The 21,223-nt window shown below is 32.2% G+C and overlaps 1 protein-coding gene across 7 annotated transcripts in view; it reads left to right on the forward strand.

The window, feature by feature from the left end:
• WRN (WRN RecQ like helicase) overlaps nucleotides 1-21,223 on the forward strand; it is a 134,952-nt gene that overhangs the window by 20,135 nt on the left and 93,594 nt on the right. For 6 of the 7 annotated variants that reach the window (XR_013993210.1, XM_081046237.1, XM_081046236.1 and 3 more), the window contains exons 2-6: nucleotides 14,074-14,178; nucleotides 14,831-14,943; nucleotides 18,586-18,731; nucleotides 19,198-19,346; nucleotides 20,056-20,205. Coding sequence is in view for 6 of the 7 variants with exons in the window: in XM_081046237.1 (XP_080902363.1) it covers nucleotides 14,086-14,178; nucleotides 14,831-14,943; nucleotides 18,586-18,731; nucleotides 19,198-19,346; nucleotides 20,056-20,205 (651 nt within the window). In the remaining variant the exon portion in view is untranslated. Of the gene's footprint in view, nucleotides 1-14,073; nucleotides 14,179-14,830; nucleotides 14,944-18,585; nucleotides 18,732-19,197; nucleotides 19,347-20,055; nucleotides 20,206-21,223 lie in introns of those variants that run through there. The other variant, XM_081046241.1, reaches the window with a different exon arrangement.

Below are 21,223 nucleotides of genomic sequence, written 5' to 3' on the forward strand. Positions count from 1 at the left end.
AAATTAACGTGAAACTTCATAGAGTCTGAGTTTTTAATCAGTAGTAAATGATGTGTCAAATAAAGGTATGTTTCTTTATGAGATAATCCGTGGGTGGGTTTGTGCTCCTATAGGACACTGAAAGAACATACTGTCTTTTTGTCACACTTCTATCTTTTGGGTTCTTTTTCTTGACAGAGAGTGATATTGGAGATTAACTAGGTTTTCTGACTCCAAGTCCAGATTTCTTTCCACTCTACTTCCCTGCTTCTTCATAGTGTAATTTTTAATAGACTGGTCTACTAACTTTTGAAATATCAGCTAGTCTTTGTTATTAGTTGTTCTTTGTGCACAGTGATGGTGATGCAGCTTTCTTCCTCTGAGAAACATTGTGAAAGTCAATGGATATTTGTAAAACTTACATAAATGCCCAGAGTGAAAGCTTATGTACCATGACTGCTCTTTTATGACATTTTGTTAGCAAATTTCAGAGCAATTATAAACATTCTTGCATTTTTGATTAAATAATCAGATTTTATAAAATGGTGTATTTCATCAGATTAGCCTTACACATTTTGAACAAAATAGAACTGAACCATTTTAGGTCGTAAGTGAAAATGTATCCACATTAAACAATATAATTGCCTATCAGAGTTAAGCATTGAACTATTTACTGGTAATTTTTTCCTGGATTTGAAATTGTTATCTGTATCTGAAATTGTTATCTGCCATTTAACTTAACAGTGGTGTTTTTTCTCCTTTTTTGGCACATTTCAAAACGTTTGGGATACTTTATTCAGTTTAGCCCTCAAGCAAGTCAGTTACTGTGGTAACGGGGTAATGGTAGGTATTTATCTCCTTGCCTGAGTTAGAGGTTTTAGGAACAAAGGTATCTCTGAGCTAATCTACTGAAACCCAGTTTTCTCTGGAGACTGGTGTTAAGTCTGTCTAGAAGATAACACTATTCTAAGTGGAAAAATGTGTGCTCTTGAGATGAATTTCCAGTCTGCCAGAGTGAAATAGAATATGGTTTAAAAGCCAGGTGATTAAAGACTGTCCCTTTTTAGCTGATTTGGAATGTAATTGTTCTTAATTTTCCTAAATTTGTTCTGACTTAAATCTTATTGGTGTGATTTCCATTGACATTAACCAGAAATGGCTTCAGTAGATAGCTTGCCCTACAATTAATTGCTGTCAAATAAAAATCACTTAAGATGAATTTCTTTCAAAACATAAGTCATAATTTTGGAAGATAATCCATTAACATTTAATTGACTAATATTACTAACCTTATAGTAAGCTCATTAATTTAGCTATCATAAGGTCCATTTGGCAACTAATTTTTCAAAAATGTTTTACTAGGAAGTTGTATTCTTACTAGATATTTTATGAATGTATTATGGTGATTAAAAAATAGCCATAGTGGGTTGATAATAACAACAGCATTGGACATTTTCCAGTCTTAGAGCATTTTGTCTGTGTTTTCTAGCAGCAGTTGGCAAACTGACCAGTGGGGCACATTTGACTTGCTTTTGTACTGACTATGAGCTAAATGGTTTTTACATTTTTAAGTCGCTGAAAAAAAAATTGAAAGAATATTTCATGAAATTTGTATACATTCAGATTTCACTGTCTATAAATAAAGTTTTATTGGACCATAGCCATGCTTATTCAAGCCTAGTCAATGGCTTTTGTGCTGCAATGGCAGACGTGACTAGTAGCAACAGAGACAATTTGCCTGTGAAGCCTAGAATATTTACTATCTGATCTTTTAGAGAAAAAGTTTGCTAGCTCTTGTTTTACACTATAAAAAAAAATGTTGCCTTGATTGTTCATTTAGAAAAAACTTTACATCTTTTACTGGCATACTTCCATCCCCCATTGCTAAAAGTAACAGATGTTCTTATAGAAAACTTGGAACATACAAAAAAATATAAAGAAGAAAATTAAAAACCATCTGCAATTGTGGGATAACCAATAATATTTTGGTATACATTGCTCCAGACCTTTGAAAGTATATAATATGTATATGTATATATATGATATACAGAGGGTGCCAAAAAATGTATACACGTTTTAAGAAAGGAAAAAACTATTAAAATGATAATACTCAATATATACTGATAACAAAAGATAAATACAAGTCACATTTGACTTTTATAATTACAAGAGGTGCTCAAAGTGGTTACCATCAGCGTCCAGACACTTCTGATTATGGCGAGCTCCTGTTTGATCAATATTGACCAAAGTGTCCACTTGTATACCATTTTTTTGTCACCCCAGTATATATTTATCATACACATACACACACACAAATATACACATTTATTTTATAAAATTAGTATCACTTGCTTTTTTTCACTTGATAAATTATATAAACATGTTTTTGTAAATGCACAGCGCTCTGTTTTATGGAATTATTTATTATATAACCATTTTTCCCTTGTTGGACATGTAGTCTGTTTTCAACTTTTTATTATAAATATATATTACATTATATATTTTAAAAATATTGTATAGCATGGATGACTGTTCTTATATATAGATCTTTCTTGGGGAATGCTGGTTATTTTTATAAGATTCTGAAAAATGAAACTTTGGGTAAAATGGTATAAAGACTTAAGTATTTTGAGGGAAATTTTGGTATTGCATGAAAATACGTCTTGGTATTTTCATGAAGAAGATGGCTTATCTTCCAGTTATCCTGGGCTCTGGTTAGATACATTAATTTTCATACTACACCTTCAAACCAGTCCTTTTAATGATTTGACTGTTAAAGCATATAGTTGATACTGGCAGTTGATGGCTGGCATAACTTGGCCAGTGCCGTACACTGGGTTCATAGTTCTTACTCACAGTTCTGCAGCTTGGGAAAGTAAATCATTTGTTGGGTGGGCATTCCTAGCCTGAGTTTCAAAGCCATGGAGTGGAGTAATGCTCCAGGCAAGGATGCGTTGACACAGTAGAGTCAGAAGTGGGGGGGGAGGGAGATGTGCTCCTTTCATTTTCTATTCCCCTACTTAAGTAGATACCAGCCTACCATCCTGTTTTTTGTGTGTACCTATTGAAGTAAACTCCATTGTTAACATTTTGTAACTCTTTCCCCACCACTCACTTTGTAGTTGTACCTAGAAAAATGTATCCAAGTATTTCACTCAAAGAATGATTTGCAAGGGGTGTTGACTTAAATATTTTTAGGGATACGCACATAAGCTGGTAGCATTGATCTGTCTATAGCAGAGGTTATAAATTGAGAGGCTCAGAAGCTAAATTTTGGCTTGTAGAGGGGTCTTGGAAATTGATATCAAATGGAAGATAGCATAGTGACATCCAGTTCTTTGTCTTTTGAAAAATTGGAAGGTCTGGCAACACTGGATCCACTCTGACTATTGGCAAGAGTTAGCTGGAGCAACGTTAGTAGCTTCCAGTTTGTGTTACAGCATAGTGATATGGGTTATAGGTAATGCAAGATTTTGATGGTTGCATAATTTTTTATAGCTTTCAAACATATAAAAGCATTTTATAAAGCAAACATTCAAAGATTTATAATAAGTAAAATTATATTTGAACATTCTTTAGGTAGGTGCTTTACAAACTAGTTGAGTTCAGTAACGTGTATGGCTATGCATAGTAAACATGGTCAAAAGAGTTGTGTTGTGCCTATATCATGTAGTACATCCTTCTGACTTTCCTGTTAGATGATTTCGTATCCAATTATTACTTTAATTGTGCATGTGTACATTATTTAATCATCAGGAAAGTAATGCGTGTTTGTGTACATAAAATTCTTTAAATTTTATTTGTCTTAATTTTTGTAATTTTACTGTTAATATAGAAAAGAGCATGATTATTAGCTAATTGTTATTGTATGATTTTTAGTGTTCTGATAGAAAACAATTTTGTTAGTTTTCTTGCTTGTTGTTTAATTTTTAGTTACGTATTATGGGCTTTTAATGTGACAGTATGTCAAACCCTGAGTTTGATAGGGTCATATGAATTTAGAATTTAAAGAACTAGTGCTTAGATCTAAAAATAATAATTGAACATATACAATTCAGTTGATTCAATATAGAAAATATAGGCCTTTATAACTTCAGAAATTCATATAAAATATTTTTGATTATTCAGAAATATATTTTACTTAAAATTTTTGAATATTAAACTAAATGAAAATAAATATTTCAATACACCCAGTTTTTGTTTCATCTCCTTAATTTAAAAAAAATTTTGTATAGAATGTGTTAAAAATATTCATAAGAATTCAAGCTAAAAATTGACAAAAGCTTTTTCTAAACAATTAAAGATCTACAGTATTTTAAGTATTTTATATTCAAATAGATTTAATTTCTACAGATATTTACTTTTTCACTATAGTGTCTAATATATCGATTAAAGCCGGAAAGTTATCTGATTTATCAAACATAATAGTAAATATTTAATTAATAAATAGGCAATAAAGGATTATCTCAGAATTGGATTTGGTATTCCCATAATGCTTCACTTTTCAGCCTAAATCAAATGAAGTTTGAATGTCAAACAAAGTAGGACTTTGGTACCTTTTTATAAAACATCTATTTTACTAAACGGAAGATTTAAACTTTTGAAAGCATCTTTGAGTACAAAATATAAACAAAGTTCTTTTAAGAAATTGATAAAAGTAATAATCAGATTGAGCTCAAGAAGCTAGTTACAGGATTGCACAGTTAATAAAGCCCAGATACATCACTGCTCTTTGTTTCCACCTGTATGGAACACTATGTTTGAGACCAGTGAGGCAAAGGAAAAGGAAAAGTTGCCATTTTCGATTATTTTATTAGAAGATATGTTGAAGATTTGTCCAATATATGAAGTCAACTCTAACCCAGAAGATTATTTAATGAAAAAGGTGTTCATTGAAGATATGAATCTGTAAATGTTGGTAGTGGCCCTCAGTTAGAAGGCTGTATAGAATTTTTGAAGAAAAACACCTGGAAAGACATTATTTCCTTGGCAGAGAAGTTCCAGCAAAATCAAATGTGGATGAAATATTCAAAGTTAAAAAAAAAAGAATAATTTGAAACATGAAAACAGAAGTTTGGGACTGACGGTAACAGGAAGATTTAAAGCCTTTACGTTAAGTTCAATATTAAAAAACAAAACAAAACTGTTATGTTGTCTTATTCACAGAGAAGCTCTTCTATGCGTATGTTAAAATTTGCCTATAGTTCTAAATTCCACATGAAATCATGTTATAAAAATGATAAACCTAACGAAATCCAAGCTGCTATAGTAACTCCTTTTCAGCTTTAGGGAAAGAAATGTGATTAGCTATTTCATTATGGAAGTGTATTAGCAGTCCAAAGGACAATTTATAAACTAAAAGAAAAATTTCAAATTATTCTATGTAAAGGAGTCTTACTTTGCAGATTTGAAGAATTGTTATTGGCTTCGCAAAATGATATCCTTAACTGACATTTTGAGCCTTTGAATTAACTTAATCCAAAGTGCAATGATCGTGTGGAAAATATATTAATGTGTACTGACAAAGTTCATAGATGGAGAGTAAAAATTTAACTTTGGGAGAGTGAAGTAGAAAAATAGTTTTAGAAGTGATGTTTAATTGGTGTTATGTGACTATTAAAGAAGAATTAATAATCCTGCAAAATCAGTGTGTGCCTGAAACAGAGCTTTAACATTATATCGAAATACTTGATAATAAAAAATTCATTTGTATTCAAAGCTTATTTACATCATCAGAAAGAATTAACATATTTTTTAGTAGGAGAAAAGGAGAAGCTATTAGATTTAAAGAATTTTAGCATCCTTCAAGTACAATTTAAAGATATTGAATTGTTGGAATGCTGGTTAATCATGAAAAAGGAATTTTCAGTGTATTGGTGCAAAGCCTCCTCCTGCCATTTACTACTATTTGTGCTTACAAAGCTTATTTATGATGGTTGCTACATGAAATATTAAGAAAATGTTAAAAGATCTTAATCAGGAGTTGTATGTAGCCTGGTGAAGCATAAAACCTACTGTACAAAAGATACGTTCATCTAAACAATTTCAATTTTCTTATTTAAAGAGATTGAAATTTTTAATTTTATAAAGAATATGTAATAAAAGTCTTACAAAATTTTATGTTCACATTCCCAGTTGCCCTTCCCAGAGTACCATAAAAATATGTTCGTTTTCTGAATGCGCCATGAACTTGTAAATATTGTCAACTCCTGGTATACACCTTCCTTTATAAATGAAGTAGGCAATCAAAAATTATAGTGTACTTGAAAAAAATCAACATATATCAAGTTCTGTAAACTGAACAGTTGACCCTTGATAAAAAATAATTTCTAATCAAAAAGAGAACTTAAAGTTTCTATAAGTATTATCAATGGATTCAACAGGAAATGTTGAAACCTGTTGGAAAAGGAACATTTGAGGGTAGGAAAGGAATTAAAACGTAATTTCCTAAATAAAATGCTCAGTAGAATTACTGTGGTAGAACAAATAATGGCTGAAAATTAAATAGGTTTTTGTTCAGTGAACTGAACAACTGATTGATCTTAGGAGGTCTGCTTGATCTTTCCTGTCTTAGAGGACTTCCAGAGGAAATATTCTGATGGGCTCAGTGTGCTGAGGGGCTAGACCTCGAGATTACAGCTTTGGAGATCTGTGGATAGAGAAACTGCCTTCTGATGCTTCAGTTGAAAACTTGTTTCTTGGTTCCCCCTTTGTAGCTTCCTGAGGGACGATAAGTGCTGATGACTGCTGATGGTACATAGAGTTGTATAGACCAAATAATATAACAGTTCTGCTTAAGGAACCCAGTATCAGTGGAAAGAACCATAGAACAATAGAATAGGAAACTATTGAAACATCTTTGAAATAGTTAGGTTATAATTTTTGCAAAAGAAAGAAATAATAAACACATTTAGAGAGACTGAATTAGAGAACAAAGAAACTGTCCGGAACTGACAATCAAGATCTTAACATTATAAAAATTCGGTAGACAAACTGAAAGAGAACTATTACTGTTGAGAGTGAAATTAGCATATTGCAAATCAAGTGGAAGAAGTGTCTTAAAGTACAGAACAAAATTAAAGAGGTGGTAGGAAGGAAAAAATAAGACTAGGAGAAGAAAGTCAGGCAAGAAGAAATTTACTAGCATGTGAGTAAATGCTGTAGAAAGAAAAAAAGGAATAGATGTGATAATTAATAACTAAGCAAGTAATAGGGGTATATTATTTTGCTACAGCTGCCATAATTCAGTACCACAAACTGGATGACTTAACAGAAATTTATTGTATCAGAGTTTTGGAGTTGTTGGCAGAGTTGGTTCTTTCTGAGGGCTGTGAGGGAAGGATCTGTTTCAGACCTTCTTTCTCCATGGCTTGTAGATGACGGTCTTCTCCATACATTTTTCCATATCATCTTCCCTCTATGCAGGTCTGTCTTTGTTTCAAAATTTCCCCTTTTTATAAGGATACCACTCATTTTGATTAGGGACCACTCAAATGACTTGATATAAATTTAATTACCTCTACTCTCATACACTGTTGGTGGGAATGCAGACTGGTGCAGCCGCTATGGAAGGCAGTGTGGAGGTTCCTCAAGAAATTACGAATAGAATTACCATATGACCCAGCAATCGCTCTCCTGGGTATCTACCCCAAAAATATAAAAGCATTTCTCTATAGAGACACGTGTACTCCAATGTTCATTGCAGCTTTGTTTACAGTGGCCAAGACATGGAAACAACCAAAATGTCCTTCGATAGATGAATGGATAAAGAAGTTGTGGTACATATACACAATGGAATACTATTTGGCGTTAAGGAAAGATGATATAGGAGCATTTGTGACAACATGGATGGATCTTGAGAGTATAATGCTAAGTGAAATAAGTCAGACAGAAAAAGCAGAGAACCCTGTGATTTCACTGATATGTGGTATATAAACCAAAAAGAACAAGACAAACAAATGAGAAACAAAAACTCATAGACACAGACAATAATTTAGTGGTTACCAGAGGGTAAGGGGGTGGGTGGTGGGTGATGAGGGTAAAGGGGATCAAATATATGGTGATGGAAGGAGAACTGACTCTGGGTGGTGAACACACAATGGGATTTATAGACGATGTAATACAGAATTGTACACCTGAAATCTATGTAAATTTACTAACAATTGTCACCCCAATAAATTAAAAAAAAAATTTAATTACCTCTGTGAAACTCCAACTAAAGTCACATTCTGAGGTACTGGGGGTTAGAACTCCAACATATCTTTTTTGGGGAATGGATATAATTCAACCCTTATAAAGGGGAAATTTTTCTTATATTAAGAAAATAATTGGATAGGAATCCTTTCCAAGGACTCATGGATCCCAAGGATAAGAAAGAGTGTACACTTAGGATCTTAAAATATAGATCCTAAATTTATAGGAAATTATAAAAATTCTTGAAAGTCTTTCAAGTTCCCTCACAGGGAAAAGAGGTTACTCACAATTGAAAAAAGTATAAAAAACAATGGATTTCTTACTTGCGATATTGAAAGGTAGAAGACGGTAAGAGAACTTCTACAAACTACTGAGAGACTAACACTCAGCCAACACATTTTCATTCTCCTGTTTAAAAAAATAAATTTTCACATATGCAGTGTATCAGTTTATTACCTACGTATTCTACCTGATGAAAATAATTGGAAAAAGTCTGCTAAACAACAACAAAGTCAGATATTCAAGACAGGTTAAGATGAAGAAGAAACTAGTAAGCAATATATACATTTACATATATTTAAATTTATGCATACATTTATATTAAAGTGGATGGTGAAATTTATAACATAAATGTTTAGAAAATAGTCAGGATTCTTGAATTAGAAGAGCAATACTAAGAAAATTAACCTGCTGTAATAAAAACCATAGCATCAAAAAACAACAGTTAAAAGTGTGGGAAAGTCAAAGCATTCTAAGAGTTTTGCCTTGCTAGGTAGAGGGATGGTACAAATGTAGAATCTTTGTGGGGAAGGGATTTAGTTTTATTATATTGCTGAGATAGTACAGTAATAGTAGGATGGAAAAAAGTGAAATTTTAACATTGACAATGGGGAAAAAAGAGTATGAATGATAATTTCACCCAGTCAGAAAAAAAGGAAAAAGAGTAAGAGAAAACTGAAGAAAGGAATATAAGTGCTAATCAAAGTGAGATGAAAGGGAAATCTCAAGTTTTTATACTAACTGTGAATAAGATGAATTTCCCCATTGAAAGACAGACATGTTCAAATTTAGCTATTCAAACCATAAAACAAAAATAAACAACAATAAAAATCCCAGATGTTGTTTAAAGACAGTCTTTAAAAAAGTGATAAAGGTTGAAAAGTGGCAGGTAGTGGTAGATAGGTAAGATGATTCCAGGAAAGTCCAAAGCACATCAAAATACATTCTTTATTTCAAAGAGGAATTTAAGATTTCTTAATGGTATAAAGTGAAGCATTATGAAATGCTAAAAGACTTGGTTTTAGAAAAAGATGTGTCAAAGTTGTTTGTACTTAACAGCATAACAGTTAAATATATATAAAGAAAAAATTCTATTGTTCAATAACTTGGGTCCTTTCCAAGAATAACCTTTATTTGATCAATGATTAAAATCCTCATATATGTTGAACAATTACCCTATTGCAAATTATTCTGCAAGTTTAATTTTCTGTATGTTTTTTTTGTCTGTCCCAAGATCTAAGTAAATTTGACAAAGATGTTAGGTTTGTAAACAAGTTTACTTTCAAATTCTTTTATTGGAAGCATCTAGACAGAATTTTATGTTCAAAAGAGAGTATTTACATCTAAAAATTAAACACTTCAAATTAAAGTGCTTTTAGTGTTGTAGGTGGCTGTAGTAAAGCATTATTGAAGTTTATGTTTGTTTTGGCAGTGTGAATGAATTTCTTATGAAATTCTAGGAGTTTATAGTTGTTTGTATAGAGTTATGTGTTATTTGCAGGAACCTCAATTTGATGGAAGTTTTGCAAATGATCTACTCTGCGTACAGCAAAATCTTGTTTTCCAACTCTATAAAATATATTTTAAGGTTAAGAACAGACCCTCACATCATACTCAATGGAGAAAAGCTAAAAGCATTTTCCTTAAGATCAAGACGAAGACAAGGATGTCCATTTTTACCACTTTTAATCAACATAGTACTGGAAGTTCTAGCCACAGCAATCAGACAAGAAAAAGAAATAAAAGGCATCTAAATCGGAAAGGAAAAAGTAAAACTTATTATTTGCAGATGACATGATACTATATATAGAGAACTCCAAAGATTGCACCAAAAAAACTGTTAGAACTGATAAATGAATTCTGTTAAGTAACAGGATACAAAATTAATATTCAGAAATCAGTTGCATTTTTATACACCAATAGTGAACTATCAGGAAGAGAAATTAAGAAAACAATTCCATTTAAATTGCATCAAAAACAGAAAATACCTAGGAATAAGTTAAACCAACGAAGTTAAAGACCTGTACTTAGAAAATTATAAAACACTGAAGAAAGAAATTGAAGAATTTACAAATAAATGGAAGCATATACCGTGCTCATGAAAAGGAAGAATTAACATAGTTAAAATGTCCATACTACCCAAAGCAATTTATAGATGCAGTAGATATAGATAGCAATTATAGATAGCAATGCAATTGCTATCAAAATACCAAAGGCATTTATCACAAAACTAGAACAAATAATCCTAAAATTTATATGGAACCATAAAAGACCCCAAATAGCCATGGCAATCTGTTGAGAAAGAACAAAGTTGGAAGCATCATGCTATCTGATATCAAACTATACTACAAAGCTGTAGTAATCAAAACAGCATGATACTTGCATAAAAGCAGACACTTGGATCAATGGAACAGAAGAGAGAGACAATAAATAAACCCATGCATCTGTGGTCATTTAATCTGTGACCAAAATGGATTAAAGACTTAAATGTAACTCTACTATACTTAATACTTAAATATAACTATACCCAAAACTAACTATAAAATTCCTAGAAGAACATAGGCAGTAAACTCTCTGATATTTCTCTTACTAATATTTTTTTCTTATTTGTCTCCTTGAGCGAGGGAAACAAACAAAAAAATAAATGGGAGTATATCAAACTAAAAAGTCTTTGCACAGCAAAGGAAACCATCAACAAAATGAAAAAAACACAGCCTTCTGAATGGGAGAAGATATTTACCAATGATACATCTGACAGGGAGTTAATATGCAAAATTTGTAAAGAATTCATGCAACTCAACACCCCAAATACAAACAATTCAAGGAAAAAAATGGGCAGAGGACCTGAATAGGCATTTCTCCAAAGAGACATACAGATGATAAACAGGTATATGAAAAGATGCTCAACATCACTAATCATTAGAGAAATGCAAATTAAAACCACAATGAGATACCACCTCACACCTGTCAGAATGGCTGTCATCAATAAATCAAAAAACAAGTGTTGGGGAGGGTGGAGAGAAAAGGGAACCCTCGTGCACTGTTGGTGAGATTGCAAATTGGTGCAGCCAGTATGGAAAACAGTATGGTCATTCCTCAAAAAATTAGAACTACCTTATAACCTAGCAATTCTACTTCTGGGTATTTATCCGAAGAAATCTAAAACACTAATTTGAAAAGATACATGCACCCCTGTTTTCACTGCAGTGCTATTTACAATAGCCAAGATATGGAAGCAACCTAAGTGCCCATCAGTAGGTGATTGGATAAAGAAGATGTGGCACATATATATACGATGGAATACTACTTTTCCATAAGAAGGATGAAATCTTTCCATTCCTTCAACATGGATGGACCTAGATGGTATTATGCTAAATGAAATAAGCCAGGCAGAGAGAGACAAATACCATATGATCTTACTTATATGTGGAATCTAAAGAGCAAGACAAACAAACAAACAAAAAACAGAAAGAGACTCATAGATACAGAGAATAAACTGATGGTTGTCAGATGGGAGGGGGTTGGGAGCTGGGTGAAAAAGATGAAGGGATTGAGAAGTACAAATTGATAGTTACAAAAAAGTCACACAGGGATGTAAAGTACAGCATAGGAACTATAGTCAGTAATGTAATCACTATGTATAGTGCCAAGTGGTAATAGACTTATTGGGGGATCATTTCATAAATTTTATAAATGCCTAATCACTGCATCTGAAACTAATATAAAACAATATTGAATGTCAACTAAAACTGAAAAAAAGAAATGTTTAAGAACAGACCATATACATATACGTATATACACTTTGGGACCAACTTTCGACTCCTGTCAAAGGTTTTCATTTGTGGCAAATGTAAACTTATTAATAACCACTAACATTTGTAAAATGCCTTTACAGTGAATAAAGCATATATGAGTATATTTTACTCATTTTATCTTATTACATATAATGCAGGTGCTAACACCAAGAATTGAGTTGTAAATTCTGATTTAGTGAATCATAGATCTTACCCAGCTCCAAACTTTGCTAATGATTAAAAAAGTACAGGCAAGCACCAAGATGGAATATTTCTTTTTTGGAACCCCAAACTCTTAGACACAGATCCCCAAAATGACCTTTTCTTCTATGTTAGGACATGTTGTGGGTTGGAATAACAGTAGTTTTGAGCAATGTGTGCAAAAAAGAATTGCACAAAGGTGGTTGTTTTGGTTTTGGATCTCCTGTTTTATATTCTCTTAATTACACAGCTTACTTGACTGTCTTGATATACCTCTTTGGTATTTTTCTGTTTTAAATACCATAGGTAGGTTTACAGGGCTATCATCTGGTTTGAGATCATTAGTGTGTTTCCAGGATTCCTGATTGAGATCTTTCATTCCCCCCCTCAGAAGGAAGAGTGAGTTACTAGTCTGCGGTTAACCTTTTCCTTCCTAATACATAAGAGTGGTGGAGTTTGTTCTATGTGGAAAATTTTGCTAAAGTAATCTTTAAATTTTGCTTCCATAAATTATCAATATTTTCATTTTTAGGGGTTTATGCTTGGCAAAATGAGCAATTAAAATGGATACTTGTTGGATATTGTTTAATTTCTTCAGAGTTTTTATTGCTAAATATTAATAGGGATGACAGGCTACCCCTAAATCATAAATAGTTGTTTTGATTATTTCCCATAAACATGTTTCATCATAAGAATCTACAGGTATGTGTTCAAACTTCTGCCCGTTTCCTAAAAATTTGAAATAATTGTTAGTACAGTTGGGGTTTGAAGAATTTTATTAAGAACTAAAGCTACTTCAATTTAGTATAAGTCACATGGATATAGATCCATTTTACCATTAACAAAAGGAATAGGTCATGATCCCTTTATTCATTGTGTTTTCTATCACCATTCTTGAACTTTGATTTACACTGAGGACAGCCCTCAAAACTAGTAACAGATTAAAAAAAAATCCTCTAGGAAACTCTTATTTTTAGGGAAACTTGTTCACTTGCTAGGCCAAGAACATAAAACAAAACAAAACAACCCCCCTCTCCAAAACACAACACCTTAAGATAGAAAAGCTGTTATCTTTCTCAAAATTTCTTTTCAAGTAGACTTGTGAACAAATCTAACAGTTTGCTGAGTTTATTTTTATCTTCAGATAGATGATAAGGAAATTAAAGATGTCAAAAATTTATAGCAGTTTATACACCCAAGTATTCTCATCATTATTATTATTTTTATTAGTTTCAGGTGTACAAAGCAATGTAATAGTTAGACATTTATACCCCTCACAAAGGGATAATCCTCCCTACCCCTAAGTATTCTCATTATTAATGAGATAAAGATTATTCCTTGAAAGAATCAGTCATAGAATAGCAGGAATTTGAAACTGCTAGAACCTTAGAACTCAGTTAAACTGGCTCACTTATTTTGAAAAGGAGAAATAATAAATATACATATAGTCATTAGATTTAGCATATTTTATCTGTTCTTTTGTGATTCCAGCTCTTAAATCCTGTATTCGGGCCTAGACGTCATAACTGACTTTAAATATGTATGTTTGTTTTTCAATCATATCATCAGACCTATCTCTGAGTTTGTATTTATTCACAAGTCATTGTTTTTTTGATTTTGCAACTAGACCCTTTTAAAGATGAATGAAGAAAAATGGGAAACACCTCAGAAGCGGAAACTTCCTACATGGATGTCTATGCAGAATACGACATCTGCTGTACAAGCAGGAAAGGTATGCAGTTCATTAATTATTCCTTCAGATGGGAAACTTTATGTAAATTTGCCTGTAAAATGAGGCAATCCTCACTTTTACACTTCAGGTTATTATTTAAGTTAGAGGAACTGTTGTGGAATGAACTCGAATCTAGTCACTGAATGGGTGAATGGGATTAAATTTCAATTGGGCTTACAAAATGAGAATTCTTACTCTATACATTCCTTTTTTATCAAGTTTGGGTGGTTGACCTTACTACTTGTTTGCAATGCAGATAATAATTCAGACAGTATTTACTTTGCTGAATTTTTATGGTTGAATGAGTTTAGGTCCTTGTAGATTTAAGATCCACCAACCAGTCTTCAGTCTTCAGCATTTTAAGGCAGCATTATTACATCTGGAATACTAACATAATTCCAGGAAAAATTAATAAAATAAATTTATATGAAAATAGTATTACTTGCAAATAAGCTTGTTAGAAAAATAATTTTACAATGGATGGCTTTATCTTTGTTACGTTGTCCCTATGACTTTATTAGTCTATAAGGCATTAGTTAAAAAAACTTAGAACTATAATTTGAATGCTTCAGTGAACTTTAGTATTTTAATGAATATTTATTACTTAATGTGAACTTTATTTGCTCCTTTTCGGAATTTTATTTAACTCAAGGCATCTGTTCAGAAGAGTGTTTTTGAAGATGACCTCCCTTTCTTAGAATTCACTGGATCCATTGTGTACAGTTTTGAACCTAGTGATTCTTCTTTCCTATCAGAAAATATTAGGTAAGAGATTTGAATTTCCTAGTTTCATTTGAATTTAGACCCTTGGGAGGTAACTACCTATTGTGGTAATATTTGTAAGTATACTGAGTATACTGAGTTTTACAATTGTGGCATGTTTAATAGATGATTATGTCTGTATGTAGAATATCAGTGATAAATTTTAATTCTTTTTAAGTAAAAATTTAAAATCACTGAATTAAATTTGTAATGTACCTGTTTATTCATTCATAAGCCTTTCTATTACTTTAGCTAATTTTTTACTTTCAATACTTAAGGTACTGAACATGTGATTATTTCACCAATTTAGGGGAAAAAATGCAAGAATTATTCAAACTCTAATGCCCCTTCATATTTCATTAAAAATAATATTGAATAATGGCTGTGATTGGCTTTGTTGCATTTAGTTAGCAACAATTATAGGAAATGATCCTTAAAATAACATTAGAAATAACTATATTTTAAAAATTATCTTGTTATATTAGGACTCTGCAGTAATGCAATCTAAGGCTTTTGAAGCATGTTACAAGAAGTAGTAGGGAATTTATTTTGATCTTTGAAGTTGTTGTACCTGTTTTTTTTAAACTGTTATATATTGGATTTAAAGAAGCAGAAGTAAGTTAAGCTATTACTGTAAGTAGTAATGTAAGCTATTAAAGTAAGTAAGTTATTAATGATCTTCTGGTGGTAGATGTATTCTAGAAATAGCATTCAGGTGTCCTCACTGCCACTACAGTTATCTGTCCACTTTTGGGTCTTATATAGAACTAAATTTGTCTCACAGAGAAGGTAATATCTGTTATTTGTGGTTATAAATTAACTCCACCATTTTACCTGCGACAGTGCAATAGTATGTCATATCTGAAGGCAATAAGCATAAGTGATTTGAAGAATGTAGTTTTGATGAGTTGTATATGTTTTATGAAAGGCAGGCAGGTTTTTTTTTCCACCTCTGGCTACTTTAAAGATTTTTGCTGTCACAGATTTTCAACATTTTGATTATGATGTGCCCTGTGTAATGTGGTTTGTGTTTATCATGCTTGGTGGTTTATTTTGAGCTTTCAGGATCTGTGGGTTTATTGTTTCTTGCAATATATTTTTTTTTCTTATCCTGTTGCTCTTATCTTCTACTGGTACTCTCTATATACAGAAGTTAGATAGCTTGATACTGGGCCGTTGATCCTGAGGCTGTCTTTCCTTTCAGTCTTTTTTTTTTTTATTTCTTTCATTCTTTTTTGTTTCTCTTTACTTCGGTTTGAATAGTTTCTTTTACTATGTCTGCAAGTTCACTTACTATTTTTTTCTTCTGTAGTGTCTGATTTGCTGTTACCCCATCCTCTGAGTTTTTAATTTTATTGTATTTTTCACCTCTAGAAGTTCTGTTTGTTTCTTTTTTCTTCTTCTTGTTTCCTTGTGGTTGAGAGCCCGTGCTCCAACCAACTGAGCCATCCGGGAGCTCAGTGGCAGCACAGCTCAAGGTGCCGTGTTCAATCTTAGTTGTAGGGGGCAGAGCCCACATCCCTTGCCAGTCGAGGAGTAGAACTGGCAGCCTTGTTGTTGAGAGCCCACTGGCCCATGTGGGAATCTAACTGGCAGTCTTCGGAGTTAGGAGCACGGAGCTCCAATCGCCTGATCCACTGGGCCAGCCCTATTTGTTTCTTTTTAAAAAAACATCTTCTATTTTGGTTCTCATAATAGTCATGTTTTCTTTTAAATCTTTGAACATATAATAACTGTTTTAATGCCCTTGTCTGTTAATTCCATTATTCTAGTTATTTTTTCTATTAAATGATTTTGACCTTGGTTATGGGTCACATTTTCCTGTTTTTTTCTCATCGCTTGCAATTTTTGATTGAACATTGTGATTTTACCTATTGAATGTTAGATTTTGTTGTCTTCAAAGAAAGGAGATTTGCTCTGTCAGGAAGTGTCAGTTTTACATGTTGAGGCTTATTTTTAAGCTTTATTAGGACAGCTTTCTAAAGTATCCTTCACTCGGGGCATAATTTAGCCCTATAATGAGGTGCGATCCTTCTGGAGTCTTCGCTGACTGCGCCAGGTGATCAACAAGAATCTCTACTCTGGCTTTTCAGAAGTTTAATGCCTCTTACTTCTATGTGAGCCATCAGAATTGCTCAGCTTACAGTTCCCTGGTTGTTCTTTGTCCAGCCTCATATTTTCACTCTGTGCTTGCCTAGCTCCCTCCTCTCCAGAATTTCACTCACAATCTCCAGTTGCCTCAGAATCCTGACTCCCCAACTTCTGGCTCAGAATTCCATCTCCCCAACTCAGTGCTCTGCCTTGGATTCTCCTTCCTGTTCTGTTTGGAAAGTATTCCAGGCAGAAAGTTGGGCCAACAGTAGGATTCACCCTTTGTTTCTCTTCCCTCAGAAAGCACAATCCTATACTGCCTGTTGTCCAGTGCCTGAAAACTTTTGTTTATATGTTTTGTCCAGTGTTCTACATGTTCATGGAGGAAAGGTATATCGGAATACCTGTTATTCCATCTTGTCTCGAAGCAGAAATTGAGTTTAAAAAAATTTTTTAAATACATTTTTAATTAAAAAAAATTGTAATATCAAATATAAACAGTAATAGATAATACAACAAGCACTTATATTTCTTCCACCTAGCTTTATTAAATCTTAATATTCATTTTCTTCAAATCTTTATGAAGAAATGGAACAATAAAATAACAGCTGAAGCCCCATGCATGTCCTTTCTGATTCTCCCCTCTGCAGCCATCTGAGATAACTTCTATTATGAGTTCAGTGTTTAGCATTCCCTCACGTTTTCTGTAATAGTCATAATTTTATATTTCAAAATATGTCCTATTATTTTGCCATTTAAAAACTTGAAACAATACTATTACGCTATATGTATATTCAACCACTTATCTTTTTCATTCAACATTTTATGTTTTTGAGAATTTTTCTTTTTGGTATATATAGTTCTATTTTACCTATTTATATAACATTTTTTGTTTCAATATGCCATAATTTGTCCATTCTTTTGTTGATGGAAATGCAGTTTGTTTCCATTTTTGCTAGTAGGAAGAGTATTGTAATGAACATTCTTAAATGTTTCTGTCTGGTTGTGCACATACGAGAGAGTTTCATGTATTTATGAGAAAAACTTGCCAGGTCATACGTAGTGTTTCTACATTTTTAGCTAGATATTGTCAAAGTTTTTCCAAGAGGATTTTACCAATTTAAACATTCACTAGTATATGAACCGTCCCACTAGTAGATATCCTTCTCAGCACTTGATGTTGTGAGGCTTTGATTTTTACCAAATATCTATGAAATTGTGTATATTTAATTTGCATTTCTCTGATTTCTAGTGAGATTTTATGTCTTCACATATTTGTTTGGATTTATTGGCCCTTTGGATTTCCTTTTGGGAATTGCCTATTCATGTTTTTCTCCATTGTTTTTTTTTTTTTTTTAACCGAATTATTTGTCTTTTTCTTACTGACTTTTCAAGGAATTTTTACTATTTTCTGGCTATTTATTAGCAGTTATATGTATGGCAGATATCTTCTACTATTTGTGGCTTGTTTTTGAACTTTTTGAATGATGTCTTTACTTAGTCCGAAGTTAAAATTTTAATGTAATTAATTCATGTTATTTTCCCCCGTTTAAGCATGAGTCTGTCTGATGGAGATGTGGTAGGATTTGACATGGAATGGCCACCAGTATACAGTAAAGGGAAGCTGAGCAGAGTTGCACTAATTCAGTTGTGTGTGTCAGAGAGCAAATGTTACTTGTTTCATATTTCCTCTATGTCAGGTTGGTATCTCTTTTCTTTGTTTCATTTTTTTATATGGTAAATAATTATATTAACTTTATTTCTGTAAAATTAAGTTCTTGAATTACCTGACACTTCTTTCATCACCTGATGTTTAAGGGTTTATGTTCCACCTGATTCACTCATACCCGTTTTGCTTAATTTTCACATCTCTATCATTGATGTTATTCCTGTTTTAGAGAATAGAGAACTGAAGTGTAGAGGGGCTAAATGACCAGGAATATACTTGTAGTGCTAGTAGAGATTCAAACTGATTGTTTTCCTTGTCATTTATCAATCAAGGACTATTTGCTTTAGGTAAGAAAAGAAATACTCATAGTGAATGTGTTTCTGAATTTAAACTTAACATAAACATAGATTTAACTGTACACATGGAATGTGTAATAAGTAGAAAATAAATCCATCATACTTGATAGAACCTATGGAAATAATAATGAAATGTTATAGTTTTTCCTCAGGGATTAAAAATGTTGCTTGAAAATGAAGCAATTAAAAAAGCAGGTGTTGGAATTGAAGGAGATCAGTGGAAACTTCTGCGTGACTTTAATATCAAATTGAAGAGTTTTGTGGAGCTAACGGATGTTGCCAATGAAAAGGTATGTGTTTCATAGAAAGTCTCTTCTATCTGAATGTTAGACTTTTTGGAAAAATAATTTAAGCTGTAGGTTTTTATAACAAAGAAGTCCCAAATGAGTGTACCATAACGAAAACCTTCAGTTCTAATCTATTGCTTTAGCAAATAGTTTCTTTAAGCAAGTACTTCCCCCATATTAGTACTATTTCACTTTGTTTCATATATTTGCAAATTTAAATATTGCATTTTATCTCTTTGATCCATTTATATCAATACCCAATTCCTATTTTTTTTTTTGTTTCTTTTGAGAGCATAATGCATCTCTTGTGGTATTATGCTCTTAGTGGAAGTTTGACCATCAGTTCCATCACCCATATTTTACATATTTTATTAATATTGTCATTAGGTTAAATTCTCATGTTTAGCCAAGTATTCATTTGGCTGGGAAGTAGAAAGCCTACCAATCTATTAAACTTTTTTTCCATGAACAATACTTTTATAATCCAACAATTTTAATAACTGCATTGGGGAATTTCCAGAATTAAATTCTTATAAATGTGGACTGCAAATGAGGTTTCTAATGATAAGAAATATATTAAGGACTATCTATGCCTTATATTTTGGTAGAACATTTCCAACTTTATTTGTGGCATGGTCATTTGGTAGTTTTTACGAATATCTGAAAATAGAAGGAAATAATTTTTGCTATGTTGATTGTTCATTACTTCTAGCTGAAATGTAGAGAGACCTGGAGCCTCAATGGTTTGGTTAAACACCTCTTCGGTAAACAGCTTCTGAAAGACAAGTCTATCCGCTGTAGCAATTGGAATAATTATCCTCTCACTGAGGACCAGAAACTGTATGCAGCCACTGATGCTTATGTATGTACCAAAGATCCTTAGATATGATTCATTTTTAAACCTATGATAAATTCCTTTTGAAAAATTTTATTGTGGTAGTGGCACAAACTCAGCTAAAACATTTTAAATCAGTTTGGCATTAAAAATGCTTAGGAAGACTTTCAGTGAAACTGTTAATTCTCAATATTAATGAACAAGTACCAATCAACAGATTGTTCAGTGCTAGTTATTTTTATTGTCATGAAGCCAAAATAATGTCCAATTTGTATGTAAAAAATGTGAGTTCTCTAAAAACATGCAAGGCTAATAAGCTCAGACTGAGCACACACAAATGGTATTGATGATGTTGATTTATAAGCAACTTCAGAATAAAAAAAATGACAAGATAGTTTCTATATTGAAACTGGCCTTATTTTTTCTATTTAAAATGGGGTAAAAATTTAGAAAAATTGCCTCCAGACTTAGCTTTCCACTGCTGTTAGATGCATTTTCATATTTATAGTATATTCGTACATAATGAAATCTGGGCTTATCTTTCTATATTGCACTATTGGTTGTTTTTTTTTTTTTCAAGAAGTATATTTTATGTTCTAGTCAATTTTTCTCCCCTAATTCATACTTTTATTTGTAGATGACTATCTTGTTGTTTCCCTCCCTTTTTTCGCATCTACTTTAGGAATGGAAACTTTTATTTACAAACAGAAAAATATTCAATTTTGTCAGAAATCGGTTGATAATTTTGCTTTATGTTCTGTTTAAAAAAATCATAAAAATTGATAACTAGCTCACGTTTTATAGCATTTTTATTTTATAGCATTTTCATGAGAAATCAGTGTAACTTGATTGTTCCTATTAACAGTACTTAGGACTGTTTATAGATTGGCTAATACCTGCTTATAATATTGAGTGTTAGAACATGAAAACTTAAACTTTTATTTTAAAACATAGACTGCTTTTTTTCTTCATTCTCACAATTGGTATGGTGAATAAATGAAGACATTTAAATCACTGTGAAACATAGTAGGCTGAATTCAGCTTT

Source organism: Rhinolophus hipposideros, assembly GCF_964194185.1.
Source record: "Rhinolophus hipposideros genome assembly, chromosome: 4".
Taxonomy (NCBI): Eukaryota; Metazoa; Chordata; class Mammalia; order Chiroptera; family Rhinolophidae; genus Rhinolophus; species Rhinolophus hipposideros.